General features: G+C 46.4%; 2 protein-coding genes across 3 annotated transcripts in view; both read right to left on the minus strand.

Moving 5' to 3' along the window:
- Positions 1-2166: 2166 nt before the first annotated feature.
- On the minus strand, positions 2167-14184 carry LOC140111720 (KN motif and ankyrin repeat domain-containing protein 2-like). 2 transcript variants are annotated; one of them, XM_072132418.1, is made up of 12 exons: positions 14058-14184; positions 13574-13823; positions 12306-13492; positions 11967-12083; positions 8410-8479; positions 7982-8185; positions 7801-7888; positions 7185-7404; positions 5999-6141; positions 5174-5374; positions 3939-4031; positions 2167-3602 (listed from the first exon to the last, which is right to left on the minus strand). In XM_072132418.1, exons 1-12 carry the CDS (start codon positions 14095-14097, stop codon positions 3546-3548), a joined length of 2670 nt encoding a protein of 889 aa, XP_071988519.1. In that variant the 5' UTR covers positions 14098-14184; the 3' UTR covers positions 2167-3545. The 2 variants fall into 2 exon arrangements, with proteins under 2 accessions (XP_071988519.1, XP_071988518.1); XM_072132417.1 differs by having other exon boundaries at positions 3924-4031.
- A 546-nt stretch (positions 14185-14730) lies between these two features.
- Positions 14731-18224, minus strand: part of LOC140111719 (low-density lipoprotein receptor 1-like) — a 12910-nt gene continuing 9416 nt past the window's right edge. Inside the window, exon 14 of the mRNA XM_072132416.1 lies at positions 14731-14975. Within this exon, the coding sequence (XP_071988517.1) occupies positions 14731-14975 (245 nt within the window). The remainder of the gene's footprint in view (positions 14976-18224) is intronic.

Raw genomic sequence — 18224 nt, forward strand, 5'->3', positions numbered from 1 at the left:
AGCATGACCCAAAAGAAGACAGAGCATGACCCAAAAGAAGATAGAGCATGACCCAAAAGAAAACAGAGCTTGACCCAAAAGAAGACAGAGCTTGACCCTAAAGAATACAGAGCATGACCCAAAAGAAGATAGAGCATGACCCAAAAGATAGAGCATGACCCAAAAGAAGATAGAGCATGACCCAAAAGAAGATAGAGCATGACCCAAAAGAAGATAGAGCATGACCCAAAAGAAAACAGAGCTTGACCCAAAAGAAGACAGAGCTTGACCCTAAAGAAGACAGAGCATGACCCAAAAGAAGATAGAGCATGACCCAAAAGAAGATAGAGCATGACCCAAAAGAAGATAGAGCATGACCCAAAAGAAAATAGAGCAGGACCCAAAAGAAGATAGAGCATGACCCAAAAGAAGATAGAGCATGACCCAAAAGAAGACAGAGCATGACCCAAAAGAAGATAGAGCATGACCCAAAAGAAAACAGAGCTTGACCCAAAAGAAGACAGAGCTTGACCCTAAAGAAGACAGAGCATGACCCAAAAGAAGATAGAGCATGACCCAAAAGATAGAGCATGACCCAAAAGAAGATAGAGCATGACCCAAAAGAAGATAGAGCATGACCCAAAAGAAAACAGAGCTTGACCCAAAAGAAGACAGAGCTTGACCCTAAAGAAGACAGAGCATGACCCAAAAGAAGATAGAGCATGACCCAAAAGATAGAGCATGACCCAAAAGAAGATAGAGCATGACCCAAAAGAAGATAGAGTATGACCCAAAAAAAAATAGAGCATGACCCAAAAGAAGACAGAGCATGACCCAAAAGAAGATAGAGCATGACCCAAAAGAAAACAGAGCTTGACCCAAAAGAAGACAGAGCTTGACCCTAAAGAAGACAGAGCATGACCCAAAAGAAGATAGAGCATGACCCAAAAGATAGAGCATGACCCAAAAGAAGATAGAGCATGACCCAAAAGAAGATAGAGCATGACCCAAAAGAAGATAGAGTATGACCCAAAAGAAAATAGAGCATGACCCAAAAGAAGATAGAGCATGACCCAAAAGAAAATAGAGCATGACCCAAAAGAATAATAGAGAGTGACCCAAAAGAAGACAGAGCATGACCCAAAAGAATAGAGAGTGACCCAAAAGATAGAGCATGACCCAAAAGAATAGAAAGTGACCCAAAAGATAGAGCATGACCCAAAAGAAAATAGAGCATGACCCAAAAGATAGAGCATGACCCAAAAGAAAATAGAGCATGACCCAAAAGATAGAGCATGACCCAAAAGAAAATAGAGCATGAGCCAAAAGATAGAGCATGACCCAAAAGAAGACACAGCATGACCCAAAAGATAGAGCATGACCCAAAAGATAGAGCATGACCCAAAAGACGATAGAGCATGACCCAAAAGATAGAGCATGACCCAAAAGAAAATAGAGCATGAGCCAAAAGATAGAGCATGACCCAAAAGAAGACACAGCATGACCCAAAAGATAGAGCATGACCCAAAAGATAGAGCATGACCCAAAAGAAAATAGAGCATGAGCCAAAAGATAGAGCATGACCCAAAAGAAGACACAGCATGACCCAAAAGATAGAGCATGACCCAAAAGATAGAGCATGACCCAAAAGAAAATAGAGCATGACCCAAAAGATAGAGCATGACCCAAAAGAAAATAGAGCATGAGCCAAAAGATAGAGCATGACCCAAAAGAAGACACAGCATGACCCAAAAGATAGAGCATGACCCAAAAGATAGAGCATGACCCAAAAGACGATAGAGCAGGACCCAAAAGAATAGAGAGTGACCCAAAAGAAGATAGAGCATGACCCAAAAGAAGATAGAGCATGACCCAAAAGAAAACAGAGCTTGACCCAAAAGAAGACAGAGCTTGACCCTAAAGAATACAGAGCATGACCCAAAAGAAGATAGAGCATGACCCAAAAGATAGAGCATGACCCAAAAGAATAGAAAGTGACCCATAAGAAGATAGAGCATGACCCAGTAGAATAGAGAGTGACCCAGAGGATAGACATGAGGATAGACCAAAGGAAACAGTAAGACCCCAAACATACATCATGGCCTGAAAAGATAGAGCAGGATTCAAAGGACAATGTAAGACCCAGAGGTCAGAGCTGCCTATGACATAACACAGCGAGCCATGAGGTGGATTTATAGCCTTTTATTATATACATATATTTATATAGTGATAACCCTGGTACAATACAGGTAGTAACCGTCTCACATATAAGTATGGATAACAAAAATATATATATAGCAGTGCCTCTAGTACAACCAATAACAGGAATATTATTGCTAACATTTATTGAAGGAGCTTAGATGGCAGTTGTATGGAAGCGCCTGAGAGGGGGTCCCCCGAAATCCACCAGCCTCTGCATGACCCAAGCATAGCCCCACACCGACCAATCACATCACTTACTTTTCAGCATCATGTCCAAAAAATATAAAGTTTAAATAGTGATGTGATTGATTGCTTTGGTCTGTTCCACTTTTCCTTCTGTCCTAATTCTGAGGTCCACCTTCTCTTAGAGTCACAGTCCTCCTACCCTGCACTTAACCCTTTATGTTCCACTATGTCAAACCCTGACCCGTTGTCCCTTCTGTATCATACACTAAGAAACATAGAAATATAACTGTGGGAGTGGGGGAGGGTTTTAGGGCTAATGTTTCATGACAATTTCTATGACATCCATGCAAAGTATGTATATGAAGGTAGAGTTGCCCTTTAAGTCACTAGGGGATTAGTGGGGATATGGTCCTTTTTGTCAGTCTGTCTGACATCATCCTAGTTTACATTGACTATATATAGAGCCCAAAGTATCCAGAGACCACCAATTCATTAATAAGGGGTACGGATTGTGGCACCTTGGAGGGGTTATTAGATGGATTAAACATTTAAAGGGGTCCTCCATTTTATGTCTATAAAGTTGCATTATTGTACAATATAGAAAGTTCTACAACTTTTGAATATACTTTTCATTTTTCAGTTCCTCTACTGACTGTCAGTGAATGAAAATCCTGTTGACATCCAGAGGCTTAATAGCTGCTGACTAAAGACTACTCACAGCTGAGAGTTTGTTGCATCATAAACTAGGAAATTGCCTGAGTGAAGGGACAATATAAGGAGGCTCCTATGGAGAACAATGGCTACTATTGTGACAAACCCTCAGCTGTGAGGGTCTAAGAATATTACTTTTCACAGACAGCAAGCAGAGATAGGTTATTCCTATGTCCTTATCTTCTCTTCTTAGTCTTTGCTTTCTCCCTCAGATACATCTCCATTAACCTATTCTAAACCTGCCCCCCCAGCCTCCTGTCCTCGCTGCCCCTGCCGGTAGCCCGCACTCCCCTCAGGCCTCCTCTGGTCCTCTCCATGGTGCTGAAGCAGGATGAGTAGTGGTTTTTGCAGTGCTGTGTCTTAGGGGACTCCCCATGGCTCTGGGCGGCATGCAGAGGCAATGGTCCACCCTAGTCTTTCCTGTGAAGAGCACCGGGGGTGGAGGTTCAGAACCCAAAATCATCCAGTTACTGGGATTCATCGCTTGGGTTTGCACCTTGGTTCTTAAGATTTTTCTCCACTCCCTAAAAGAGAAAACAGGAATGTTACCAATACATGCAAATTACACGCGGTCACATTACACGCGGTTGTCTGTCACCTGGGAGGAGCATACTATATCTTACATAACTCCTCCCTCTTGTCTGCCACTCTGGTTACTCCATACTGTATAATCTCATACTCCAAATCACATAACCCCATCCTCATGCCTGCCACTTTGTGTCTAGGAGGAGCCTACTCCAAATCACATAGCTCCTCCCTCTTGCCTGTGTCCCTTCATGAGACAGCAGATTTCAGGGGTCACATGGTATCATCTGTAGAAGAGGATGATAGAGGAGGAGGACTACCTGGTAGTAACTCACCGCAGCGGAGGTCTTGGCGTCATGAGCGTAGAGAAGCATCGCTATGTCGTTCTGCCCAGCTTCCAGCGCAATAGACAGAGCTGTGCTCCCATCCTAATACACAGACATACACAGAGCAGTATTATATTACTCAGGTAGTAGTACTGACTGTACCAATACAATGTATTCCTGTCCTACCACATGTACTACTACCATCTTGGTCTGTACCCCTGCACTCGCAGCTTGTACTACTACCTGGACAACTACCTCCTTCATCCTGTAGTACTCGTGCAGACTATCCTTGCCTTTATTACCACCTATGTCACTACTCTCACAGCCTGTACTACTAACATCTTGACCTGTACTCCTTTATGTGCTACCACCCTTTATACAGCAGGTCCCCCATCAGCATGCACTCCTTGCTTTACTACTACCCTCTTAGCATGTTCATAGGCTACTACCCACTTCATCTCCGCCTTTACTACAGTAAGTACCCCGCCATCATGCACCCCACTTCACTACTACTCTCTTGGCCTATACTTCATCCACTGCTTTTAGCATTACTAGTATCCTCTTTAAAGAAGGATTAAGTCTTTCTAGCTGTGGCTCAGCAGCAGCCAGGAACAGCTGCCTTAGAACCTCTTTATTAAGGGGGAAGTGCAGGTTGGAGGTGCATGGGTGTACCTGGGTAAGTGGGGGTTACTCGTGCCTGTTTTCCAGGCACTGGATGCCTAGTGGGTACATCAAAAAGCAAAAATACATGTTGCAATTCAGCTCACCAACCCCTGATCTCCAAGTAGTAGACTTGCTTGTTGAAGGTGCACAGGAGAGGGGGAGGAAGCCGGGTCGGTTCCAGAGTGGCAAATCCAAAGAAAAAAGGAATTTCTCCAGCACTCAAAAATGAACTTTAATGCACCATTAAAAATACATGACAAACATGGGATGCAAGTAAAAAGACCAACACGTTTCCAACTACACAAAACTTAAGTTCTTAGTCATGGTCTTATTACACGCATCCCATGTTTGTCAGGTATTTTTAATAGAACAATAAAGTTATATTTTATTCATTTGTGAGTGCTGGAGAAATTCTTTTCTTTGGATTGGCTTAGTGGGTGCACCTGCGTTCCTCTTTTTCCTCCACCAGAATGTTAAGATTGAACCATGGAAGGTGAATGTCTAAAGAGATGCTAACTTCATGTCCATCAGTGACGTATACTGTATACAGGAAGGTAAGGGCACACTAGGGGGTTACTTACGTGATCTGTGAGTGTCATATCGCAGTTCGGAACGGCCAGTAGGAGGCTGACAATATCCACGTGTCCGTGTTCACAGGCGCACATGAGCGCGGTGGAGCCGTCGTGATCCTGTACATTTACATCTGCCCCGCACTGCAGGAGGGCGCGAACCACATCCAGGCGCCCGTGACTGACCGCCAGCATCAGAGCCGTCTGTCCAGCCTGAAATGTACCAGCAAATTATTATCTATTATCTACATCAGTCCTATAGAGAGGACACGGAGGCCCAAAGCGAGGGGGTGAAAGGACCCACATTGTCATGAACCAATGGAAATGGTTATAGGATTCTGAGAAAACCCCTTAAAAAAAAAATACAGACATAACATGTATCAATCTAAAATATATACGGTAGCTATACAATATATATATATATATATATATTACACATACACACACTAATATTATATAAACGAATGTAAAATATGAATAAAAAATCTAAAATATAGAAATATAAGATGCATCAATCTAAAATATTTAGCTCTACAATATATATAGATAAAAAAGGAAAATGTGAATAAAAAATATAGAAATTTAAAATATAGAAAAATATCAAAATAAAAAAATGGTAAAATATTAGAATAAAAATGTAAAATATCTCAATCTAAAAATTGATACAATGTCAAAATCCGAAATGTATAAATCTAAAATATGTATATATTACCAATAATTGTAAATATACACACACACAGAGACATCGGTACTGTAACCCCTTGAAGCCATTGTATGTAGTCATGTTGGGTAACAGTAGGTCACCCTTCAGTCATCCACCTGTGTACGGGCACACACCTGGCTGGCTCTGCAGTTGACATCTCCAAGGCGCAGCATCTGTGTGACCGTCTCTATGTCCTCGTTGGAGCGGAAGGCTGCCAGAGCCGTAAGCATGAGGGGAGTGAATCCGGCCTTATTCTGTCTGTTCACATCACACAGGCCTGGGAGAAAGTAAGAAGAAGAGGAGGAGGAGGCGTTAGAGGAGGCATCTCAGAGGGGTCCAAGAATCCACTGAGAAATAGAAAGATCTGGGTGCAGGAAGTTGGGTTTACAAAAGGTTATGGGGTCTCATATAAGGATGATTAAAGTGGACCTCTCACTTCTTTCACCTCTTTGCCTCTGATAATAGAGGCTGCTCCACCAATTCCGGCACAGTTGGAATTTTTTCTCTAGCCCTCACCAATCCCGAATAATCAGTGTCGTTATTATTGGCATGGTCAGATGGGTGGTGCCATTCTCACCATTGCACAGCCTACTTGACAATTGATCAGCTAATTAGCATATTGGGTTCCAAAACTAACGCTGATGATTATTTGGGAACAGTGGGGGCTAGAGGAAAAAAAAATCCAACTGTGCCTGAATCAGGGGAGTGGCGCCTATTACAGGGCGCAAAGAGGTTCCATATTTGTCTTATCATGAGCACTACAGCAGAGAATAGTTGCTATGTAGGCACTTTTTGGGGGCCCTACCATATAGAGCAACATAGGGACATACTTTATTTAGCAGCGGAAGTAATCCCAGCATTGAATTAGTTTTCTACCGTGGTGATACACAACAGTGACCTCTACTGGCAGAAAGTAGAAACTGCAGAGTAATTCAAATTTTAATGATAAAAAAACCCCTAAATTTTAGAATATATACACACTAGTTTTCATTCTGTTCATTTGCAATGTGAAATGTATAGTTAGTATTTAGATATATTAGTGTCATTGAGGATTTATGTGACCGCCCTTTAAGGACCACCTTCCTAATCAGGGCCACCAGTAGGAATTTTGAGGCCCCTCACTAGTAAATTTGTGCCCCCCCCACCAAACAGAATGATAATCCAGCCGTGTGTGGAGAGTTCGTTCCCTGCTCCTAGGAAGGGAGTAGGGTTTTCTGTGACTAGGGGCCCCTTCTACTCCTTGGGGCCCCCTGAACACAATCACACTTAACCCCCCCTGATGGCAGCCCTGTTCCTAATTACCAGTATACAAGCCCTCACCAGTATCAAGTAGCTGCCTGACCACAGTAAAGTTAGACTGGGACACAGCATAGTGCACCGCAGTGTTCCCTTTAGTATCGGCCATGTTGACGATGACCTCCAGGAGACGTGGAGACATAGCGCGGAAGACATTTAGGTGATGGCGGATGATGGCGGGCTCCACCTCCTTCTGGCGGAAGATCTTCATCCATTCCTTCACCACGGCTTCGTGTGCTGCTGCCTGTAGATGACACACACATAAGGAATGATAATATATCACATGCACGTCCATATCCATATATTATATCACTTTCAGAGGACAGGGCACAAAGCATGATGGGCAAGACCCTTAATTTTCATTCAGTTTTTAGGGATCATTATCTATCATACATATTAAATCTAAGAAATCAATGTCCGTTATACAGGCAGTTATAGGAAACCTACTGTGCTGTTCATCCTGAGCTCTCCTGGTTCATGACTCACTAAATGTGCAAATGCATATGTACAAGATAAGAGAATTACAACTCCCAGTATACCGTGCCAACCATAAATCCTTCTGCAGAGTGAATGTTTCTAGCTGGGACTTGTAGTTCCACAGCGGGTGGGAAACTTATGTTTTTGTAAATCCCCCCCTTACCTTCTCTGCATCTGAGAGGGCTGTAGGCTCATCTAGGGATTTCTGTAGGGCCACGCAGCCCGAGATCAGGACGTTACTGAGCTCCACCCTGTATAGGGACAACATGGAGGGCGAGTTATATTGCTGAGCATTGGACTCATCAGATGGCTGCGTATAATCAGGACTAGTATCCGGCTCTTACCTGGGAACGGGACTGGTTGGGGATGACCCGGGTGCAGGGGGCTCAGGGGTTTCCTTGGGTGGGCCGATGCTGGTCAGTGGTGCTTGTATGTCTACCTGGGGCGATGTCAGCCCCTCACTGGCCTCATGATATTCACTTTCTGTGCTTTCACTGTCAGACGGATTCTCCATAGTCCCAGAATCTTCTGACGACGCCGTATCCATTCTACAAGAGAGGTGGCAACAATAGCCTTAAAGGGGTTGTTCAGGATTAGAAAATATGACTGATTTATTTCAAAAACAGCGCCACACCATGGGTTATGTCTGGTATTGCAGTTCAGCCGCACTGCAGTGAATTGGACTGAGCCGCAATACCACACATAACCTAGGGGCCGGCGTGGCGCTGTTTGTGCACATCACTTGCATCTCCATCTTTGTAAATCCACTTACTCTCCATTTATCCCAGAACACTGAGATTTTATCTCCTGTCCATCTTGAGTCATTCCTTTCACCAAAAACCCTGAAAAACACCAAAAATTTGTTAGTGGGGACTTGAAATTGTATAGTAACTATCTATTGATGTATCTGGGGCTATGATATGTATATCTGGGGCTATCATTGTCCAGCAGGGGGCAGCATCACACAGATCATATGAGGAGGCTGCACCCTGGAGGAGAATACTCTATGACAGGAAAAGCGGGACATTAGATATGGGACAGGAGTCTATTATCTATATCAGTGATGGGCAACCTTTTGAGCTTGGTGTGTCAAAATTCGCCAAAAAAACGAGCATAACTCGGGTGGTGTGTCACCTTTAGAAAAAAAACCCTAATTTTGTGATATTTAGAGTTTAAATAAAAAATATGTATAATTATTTACCTGCTTAGTGACTTCTTTGTTAATCTGTCAGTTGATTTCTTTTGTTGGTCTTGCTGTTATTTAACTTGTGTGCGGTGCCATGAACATGAATATTGGGGAATTCCCCTCCCCAATATTGTCATAGGGCCCCCCAGTATAGTTACAGGCCCCCCAGTATAGTCACAGCCCCCCCCCCCCTCCCCAATATTGTCATAGGGCCCCCCAGTATAGTCACAGGGCCTCCCCCTCCCCAATATTGTCATAGGGCCCCCAGTATAGTCACAGGGCCTCCCCCCTCCCCAATATTGTCATAGGGCCCCCAGTATAGTCACAGGGCCTCCCCCCTCCCCAATATTGTCATAGGGCCGCCAGTATAGTCACAGGGCCTCCCCCCTCCCCAATATTGTCATAGGGCCCCCAGTATAATCACAGGGCCTCCCCCCTCCCCAATATTGTCATAGGGCCCCCAGTATAGTCACAGGGCCCCCCCCTACCCAATAATGTCACAGGGCCCCCCAGTATAGTCACAGGGCCTCCCCCCTCCCCAATATTGTCATAGGGCCCCCAGTATAGTCACAGGGCCTCCCCCCCTACCCAATAATGTCACAGGGCCCCCCAGTATAGTCACAGGGCCCCCCCCCCCTCCCCAATATTGTCATAGGGCCCCCCCAGTATAGTCACAGGGACTTCCCCCCCCCCCCCCAATATTGTCATAGGGCCCCCCAGTATAGTTACAGGCCCGGCCCCCCAAGTATAGTTACAGGCCCGGCCCCCCCAGTATAGTTACAGGCCCGGCCCCCCCAGTATAGTTACAGGCCCGGCCCCCCAAGTATAGTTACAGGCCCGGCCCCCCAAGTATAGTTACAGGCCCGGCCCCCCCAGTATAGTTACAGGCCCGGCCCCCCCAGTATAGTTACAAGCCCGGCCCCCCAAGTATAGTTACAGGCCCGGCCCCCCCAGTATAGTTACAGGCCGCTGCCCCCCCCCCCCCAAAACCCCTCCACCCCCCCGAGGAGAGGTATTTCGTGCTTTGGTGCGGGCTGACTATTTCTCATGCCGGAGCGCAGGGCGTCGGGGCCTGGAGAAGAGGCTGGAGCTGAGTGGGCTGCAGCAGGCACAGCACAAGTTGCCGGGGCTGCTCTGTCTCCACGCTCTGACGTGCGGAGTGCACGGCCTCCGCAGAGCAGGATGGGAGGACAGAAGCAGCGCCGTATGATCGAGCGTCCGCCCACATGCCCGCTCGCCCACCTGCACGGCCGACCGCCCACAGACAACGGAGACCGGCCACACAGCCACGACCAGCGTGTCAGCGAACATGACTACGCGTGTCAGTGCTGACACGCGTGTCATAGGTTCGCCATCACTGATCTATATTATATATGTGAAGCAGGTGTTTGCACTCTTGTGGTATATATGTCGCTATAGGGGAATATATGGCTGTACACTATAAAGGAAGACATGGCTGCTCTTGTTTCATCTGACTATATTTACTCTGCAATGTCTTCTATTATTATATGTCCCCCATGATCCATACAACGCTGCAGAATATGATGGTGCTATATGAATAATGATTTATTTATTTTATTTATGGAACTCTATATGGGGGATACATGGCTGAATACTATATGGGGGACACGTGTCTGCACTCTATATGGGGGGATACATGGTTGCACTCTTTATGGGGGACACGTGTCTGCACTCTATATGGGGGATACAATGCTGCACTCTATATGGGGGATATGTGGCTGCACTCTATATGGGGGACACGTGTTTGCACTCTATATGGGGGATACATGGTTGCACTCTTTATGGGGGACACGTGTCTGCACTCTATATGGGGGATACGCTGCTGCACTCTATATGGGGGATACCTGGCTGCACTCTATATGGGGGATACCTGGCTGCACTCTATATGGGGGATACGCGGCTGCACTCTATATGGGGGATACCTGGCTGCACTCTATATGGGGGACACATGGCTGCACTCTATATGGGTGATATATGGCTGCACTCTATATGGAGGACACGTGTCTGCACTCTATATGGGGGATACCTGGCTGCACTCTATATGGGGGACACGTGTCTGCACTCTATATGTAGGACACGTGTCTGCACTCTAAATGGGGGATACGCTGCTGCACTCTATATGGGGGATACGCGGCTGCACTCTATATGGGGGATACCTGGCTGCACTCTATATGGGGGATACGCGGCTGCACTCTATATGGGGGATACCTGGCTGCACTCTATATGGGGGATACCTAGCTGCACTCTATATGGGTGATATATGGCTGCACTCTATATGGAGGACACGTGTCTGCACTCTATATGGGGGATACATGGCTGCACTCTATATGGGGGACACGTGTCTGCACTCTATATGGGGGACACGTGTCTGCACTCTATATGGGGGATACTTGGCTGCACTCTATATGGGGGACACGTGTCTGCACTCTATATGTAGGACACGTGTCTGCACTCTAAATGGGGGATACGCTGCTGCACTCTATATGGGGGATACGCGGCTGCACTCCATATGGGGGATACCTGGCTGCACTCTATATGGGGGATACGCGGCTGCACTCTATATGGGGGATACCTGGCTGCACTCTATATGGGGGATACCTAGCTGCACTCTATATGGGTGATATATGGCTGCACTCTATATGGAGGACACGTGTCTGCACTCTATATGGGGGATACATGGCTGCACTCTATATGGGGGACACGTGTCTGCACTCTATATGGGGGACACGTGTCTGCACTCTATATGGGGGATACTTGGCTGCACTCTATATGGGGGATACGTGGCTGCACTCTATATGGGGGACACGTGGCTGCACTCTATATGGGGGACACGTGGCTGCACTCTATATGGGGGACACGTGGCTGCACTCTATATGGGGGACACGTGGCTGCACTCTATATGGGGGATACGTGGCTGTACTCTATATGGGGGACACATGGCTGCACTCTATATGGGGGACACATGGCTGCACTCTATATGGGGGATACGTGGCTGTACTCTATATGGGGGACACATGGCTGCACTCTATATGGGGGACACATGGCTGCACTCTATATGGGGGACACGTGGCTATATGGGATAGCGTACATCCTGAATGACATTAAGACAAGGTTCCTGGTACCTGTTCCATCTTCTTTCCCAGACACTGAACCTCCTGCTGTACATTCTGTCCCCTGAATGTTTGGGTTGACGGCAGGACATGGAGTCATCTCCTCTTTTTGATTTCCTTCATCGAGTCCTGGAGACACAAAGAAGTAACAGTAGAAGCTTCTCAGCACCGGTACGTGTGCCATCATTTACTGAGGCTTTTGCAAGGGGCAACGTTCCCATTATTTACAACCAATTTACACAAAATTATGATAAATTTATTGTTGTTTATTTTTGAATGGTGTCGCCATAGAACTTCCTAGCAGACATGGCAGAGTCAGGTGTAACTACCTACCCACTGTCCACCACTCACCTTTCTTCTCCACAACGTTCTGCCCTGTGATGCTGATCTTCTTCACCAAATGGACATGGACAGGAGGTCCAGTCGAAGTAAAAAGTGGCTTCTCCATTACTTCCCGGCTCTTGTAGACTCTGTCCTCTTCTTCTCTAGTTTTAAGGGATCCTACACCTCTGCCTTCCAAATCTCGTGACCTCTGAGGTTGGACGCCCGGTCCAACTTCTGTGCTGGAGACAACCTCACTTCCTCGCTCCACTCTTGCAACTTTGACCGCATCGGCCCTCACGTCTTCTTTCTTTTCTCTCTTTAATGTGTCTTCACCCCTCGACGCCCGCTCGGCTTCTTCTAATTTACGGTTGGCGTTCTGAACCTCGGTCAATGCCCGACTTAGCTGCCGTTCCAGTACCGCCACTTTTGCTGATAGCGCTTGAACTAGAAACTTTTGCTTGTCTGCCTCTAATGGTCTAGATGGACCATGAGGCATGAGGTCCACTTCTCTCACCCAAACACCAACACTGCAGAATTTCTTGACTGGCCTTCCATTAGAAGCCAAACATTCCTTCTTGGATTCGGTTCCAAGCTGTTCCTTTTGGTCTTCTGCCTCTTTCCTGTCTTGTCGTTCAGTTCCTTCATCACTTACTTTTGCTCCTTCTCCAGATCCAGACTCATTCCTTCCATCCTTTGACTCTTCCTCTGGAATTTCGATGTATAGTTCTCCCCTGGTTTTGCCCTTAGTGCTTCCTCCTGGATGTCCTAGATATTTTTGACTCTTCAGTTGGACGCTCAGCTGACGTTTTTCCTCCTGGAGGACCGAAATTTTCACCTGAAGCACCGGGATCATCTTTACTTGTTCTTCCAGTTGACGCAATCTTTTCAGTGCCACCGCCATTTGCTCCCGTACATGTTGAAGATGGACCGGCGTTGGAGACACCGGAGTTGACATCCCAGAACTTAGTGGAGTAAAAGACAGCTGTTGACAGGACGAAGAAGATGGAAGACGAGAGAGAGATGTCGTCGACAAGTTGCTGCTCGACCTGCATCCAAGACTAAGTGGACGGGATTGTCCGGCTTCCAGCTTCTTACTAGCATCCAGGAGTGTCCTCTCAACTCTGGGATTGAAGCTGCTTGATGTTTGAGATCCACTTCTCACTTCATATGCCGGGTAAAAGCCTCTACCACAGTACGAATAAGACGAGTGACGACTGCAAAACAAAACCAAAAATCATATCCTGGGCATCTGTAGAAGAGACCTGTACTGCACCCGTGTCTATCCAGTAGGGTACCTGTCATTGCTGGCATTGGAGCAGAGGGATTCAGTAGATGTCCACCATGATCCTGTATATCCAGGGCCCCGGGGTAATGAACCAAAACGAGGCCTGCGGCTAACTGGCACCCGTTTGATGGTGTGGCCTTTTTCTATATCATCAACATATTTAAGGAAGTCTAGATCCAGTCGGTATCCATACGGAGTCTCCACAGAATAGGGGGCCTCTGGCTCTTTTATGCCGGATAAAGAATTTGGGATGGATTTACCTAGACAGAAGATAAAAAAAATATATATAATATTTATATCCTTGTACATTATGTTGAACTAGTAACTATTAATCCTGTTATCCCCTGTAGACTCGAGGTTTATGGCTATTGATGCATTACCAGATAATTCTGCTTATTACTCTGTATATAATTACTGTAATGTCTTCTTGACAAATAACACGGTGGACATAGAAGTGGTTTTGTGATTTACATGTATAGACTGGAAGTTATTACCTGGAAAGTGAGTCTCCATGTGTAGAACTTGTGCCATCATGTCTTCAGCTGCTGGTGCAAAACACAAGTAAGAAGTGCGCGGTGCGGTGTCACTGTGCTCTGTACCAGAGGGGACACAAAGAAGGGGCGTGTTATTAAAATTCACAAGGAAAAAAAATCAGACTCAGGTAATTCCTGCACACAATGGGGCAGACCATTCGCGATCCAGCGGCGCGTTCTCTGCGGTGGATTCGGGTCCGGCCGGGATTCACTAAGGTAGTTCCTCTCCGACGTCCACCAGGTGGCGCTGCTCCGCTGAAGTCCGCCGGAATGCACTGAAGTTCACGGTCCTATACTTGGTGAAGGTAAGCGCGAGTCCCGCAACACTTTTTTTTAAAAATGTGGCGGTTTTTCCGAATCCGTCAGGTTTTCGTTCGGCCAAGCCCCCCCATTTCCGTCGCATGCATGCCAGCGCCGATGCACCACAATCTGATCGCATGCGCCGAAATCCCGGGGCAATACAGGGAAAATCGGCGCAAATCGGAAATATTCAGGTAACACGTCGGGAAAATGGGAATCGACCCCCAATCTCTTCCTCCATTTCTCCCAATATTCCTGCAGTCTCTATCTGTTCCATTATTTCTACAGCCTCTCTCTTCCTCCCTTATTCCTTTTACTCTCTTTCTTCATTCATTTATTCCATCCCACTATTCTTTTCATTTCTCTCTCCTTCCTTCACTTTTGTGGCCACCTTTTTTTTCAGTACCAAGTTTCTTATCTCCTGTTCTACTTTCATCCCCTTCCCCCATTCTCCTCCGTCTCTCCATCCATTCTCCATCTCTCTCCTTCCTTCTCCATCTCCCAGTTTCCTCCTCTTCCCTGCTCTCCCCCCGATCCCTCGCCCTCGTCTCCCCTCATCCTTCTTCATGCTGTTCCGCTCTTGCAGACACACACTTATTGTGTCTTGCTGTCCCTGTCACAGCGGTTCTCCAGATCACAGTGACAGCGGCCTCTCTGTTTACTAGCTCCAAGCCACAACATCCCGCACTGTGTGCAGCTGTGACACGGCCCCCACTCACACTGCACCCCAACTCCTTAAAGGGGCATCAACAAGACTGAGTGCCCCTAACCACCCTAGGAAAACATATCTCACCACTAGGGGGCACCATCAAAGTTTTGACAATTTCTGTGCAGTGAGCGCCCCTAGTGGCAGCTACAGGCAGACAGAATCATTGGATGATTGCATGGTGGTGAGCAGAGGGTTTGGATCTCTGTGTCAGAAAAGATATGCAAGAAAAATCAATTGTATGCAGTTATAGCTATTCTCCTGCGCAAAAACCCCATACGTCCTAAAGAAGAATGTGAATATGAATTCTCTCTATACAATTCCTGTATAGTCTGTACATAGAGAGCTCAGTCACTACATCCCCTCTGCTATTCCTGTATAGTCACTACCGCCACTTCTTACCTCTCTGCTATTCCTGTACAGTCACTACCTCCACTTCTTACCTCTCTGCTATTCCAGTATAGTCACTACCTCCACTTCTTACCTCTCTGCTATTCCTGTATAGTCACTACCTCCACTTCTTACCCCCCTGCTATTCCTGTACAGTCACTACCTCCACTTCTTACCTCTCTGCTATTCCTGTATAGTCACTACCTCCACTTCTTACCCCTCTGCTATTCCTGTATAGTCACTACCTCCACTTCTTACCTCTCTGCTATTCCTGTACAGTCACTACCTCCACTTCTTACCTCTCTGCTATTCCTGTACAGTCACTACCTCCACTTCTTACCTCTCTGCTATTCCTGTACAGTCACTACCTCCACTTCTTACCCCTCTGCTATTCCTGTACAGTCACTACCTCCACTTCTTACCCCTCTGCTATTCCTGTATAGTCACTACCTCCACTTCTTACCTCTCTGCTATTCCTGTATAGTCACTACCTCCACTTCTTACCCCTCTGCTATTCCTGTATAGTCACTACCTCCACTTCTTACCCCTCTGCTATTCCTGTATAGTCACTACCTCCACTTCTTACCCCTCTGCTATTCCTGTACAGTAACTACCTCCACTTCTTACCCCCCCTGCTATTCCTGTATAGTCACTACCTCCACTTCTTACCCCCCCTGCTATTCCTGTATAGTCACTACCTCCACTTCTTACCTCTCTGCTATTCCTGTACAGTCACTACCTCCACTTCTTACCCCCCTGCTATTACTGTACAGTCACTACCTCCACTTCTTACCCCCCTGCTATTCCTGTACAGTCACTATCTCCACTTCTTACCTCTCTGCTATTCCTGTACAGTCACTACCTCCACTTCTTACCTCTCTGCTATTCCGGTATAGTCACTACCTCCACTTCTTACCCCTCTGCTATTCCTGTATAGTCACTACCTCCACTTCTTACCTCTCTGCTATTCCTGTATAGTCACTACCTCCACTTCTTACCCCTCTGCTATTCCTGTATAGTCACTACCTCCACTTCTTACCTCTCTGCTATTCCTGTATAGTCACTACCTCCACTTCTTACCTCTCTGCTATTCCTGTATAGTCACTACCTCCACTTCTTACCCCTCTGCTATTCCTGTATAGTCACTACCTCCACTTCTTACCTCTCTGCTATTCCTGTATAGTCACTACCTCCACTTCTTACCTCTCTGCTATTCCAGTATAGTCACTACCTCCACTTCTTACCTCTCTGCTATTCCTGTATAGTCACTACCTCCACTTCTTACCTCTCTGCTATTCCTGTACAGTCACTACCTCCACTTCTTACCCCTCTGCTATTCCTGTACAGTAACTACCTCCACTTCTTACCTCTCTGCTATTCCTGTACAGTCACTATCTCCACTTCTTACCTCTCTGCTATTCCTGTATAGTCACTACCTCCACTTCTTACCTCTCTGCTATTCCAGTATAGTCACTACCTCCACTTCTTACCTCTCTGCTATTCCTGTATAGTCACTACCTCCACTTCTTACCTCTCTGCTATTCCTGTACAGTCACTACCTCCACTTCTTACCTCTCTGCTATTCCTGTATAGTCACTACCTCCACTTCTTACCCCTCTGCTATTCCTGTACAGTAACTACCTCCACTTCTTACCCCCCCTGCTATTCCTGTATAGTCACTACCTCCACTTCTTACCCCTCTGCTATTCCTGTATAGTCACTACCTCCACTTCTTACCTCTCTGCTATTCCTGTACAGTCACTACCTCCACTTCTTACCTCTCTGCTATTCCTGTACAGTCACTACCTCCACTTCTTACCTCTCTGCTATTCCTGTACAGTCACTACCTCCACTTCTTACCTCTCTGCTATTCCTGTACAGTCACTACCTCCACTTCTTACCCCTCTGCTATTCCTGTACAGTAACTACCTCCACTTCTTACCCCCCCTGCTATTCCTGTATAGTCACTACCTCCACTTCTTACCCCTCTGCTATTCCTGTACAGTCACTACCTCCACTTCTTACCTCTCTGCTATTCCTGTACAGTCACTACCTCCACTTCTTACCTCTCTGCTATTCCTGTATAGTCACTACCTCCACTTCTTACCCCTCTGCTATTCCTGTACAGTCACTACCTTCACTTCTTACCCCTCTGCTATTCCTGTACAGTAACTACCTCCACTTCTTACCCCCCCTGCTATTCCTGTATAGTCACTACCTCCACTTCTTACCCCTCTGCTATTCCTGTATAGTCACTACCTCCACTTCTTACCTCTCTGCTATTCCTGTACAGTCACTACCTCCACTTCTTACCTCTCTGCTATTCCTGTACAGTCACTACCTCCACTTCTTACCTCTCTGCTATTCCTGTACAGTCACTACCTCCACTTCTTACCTCTCTGCTATTCCTGTACAGTCACTACCTCCACTTCTTACCTCTCTGCTATTCCTGTACAGTCACTACCTCCACTTCTTACCTCTCTGCTATTCCTGTACAGTCACTACCTCCACTTCTTACCCCTCTGCTATTCCTGTACAGTAACTACCTCCACTTCTTACCCCCCTGCTATTCCTGTATAGTCACTACCTCCACTTCTTACCCCTCTGCTATTCCTGTACAGTCACTACCTCCACTTCTTACCCCTCTGCTATTCCTGTATAGTCACTACCTCCACTTCTTACCCCTCTGCTATTCCTGTACAGTCACTACCTCCACTTCTTACCTCTCTGCT

The sequence above is a fragment of the Engystomops pustulosus genome, unplaced genomic scaffold (genome assembly GCF_040894005.1).
Source record: "Engystomops pustulosus unplaced genomic scaffold, aEngPut4.maternal MAT_SCAFFOLD_572, whole genome shotgun sequence".
Taxonomy (NCBI): Eukaryota; Metazoa; Chordata; class Amphibia; order Anura; family Leptodactylidae; genus Engystomops; species Engystomops pustulosus.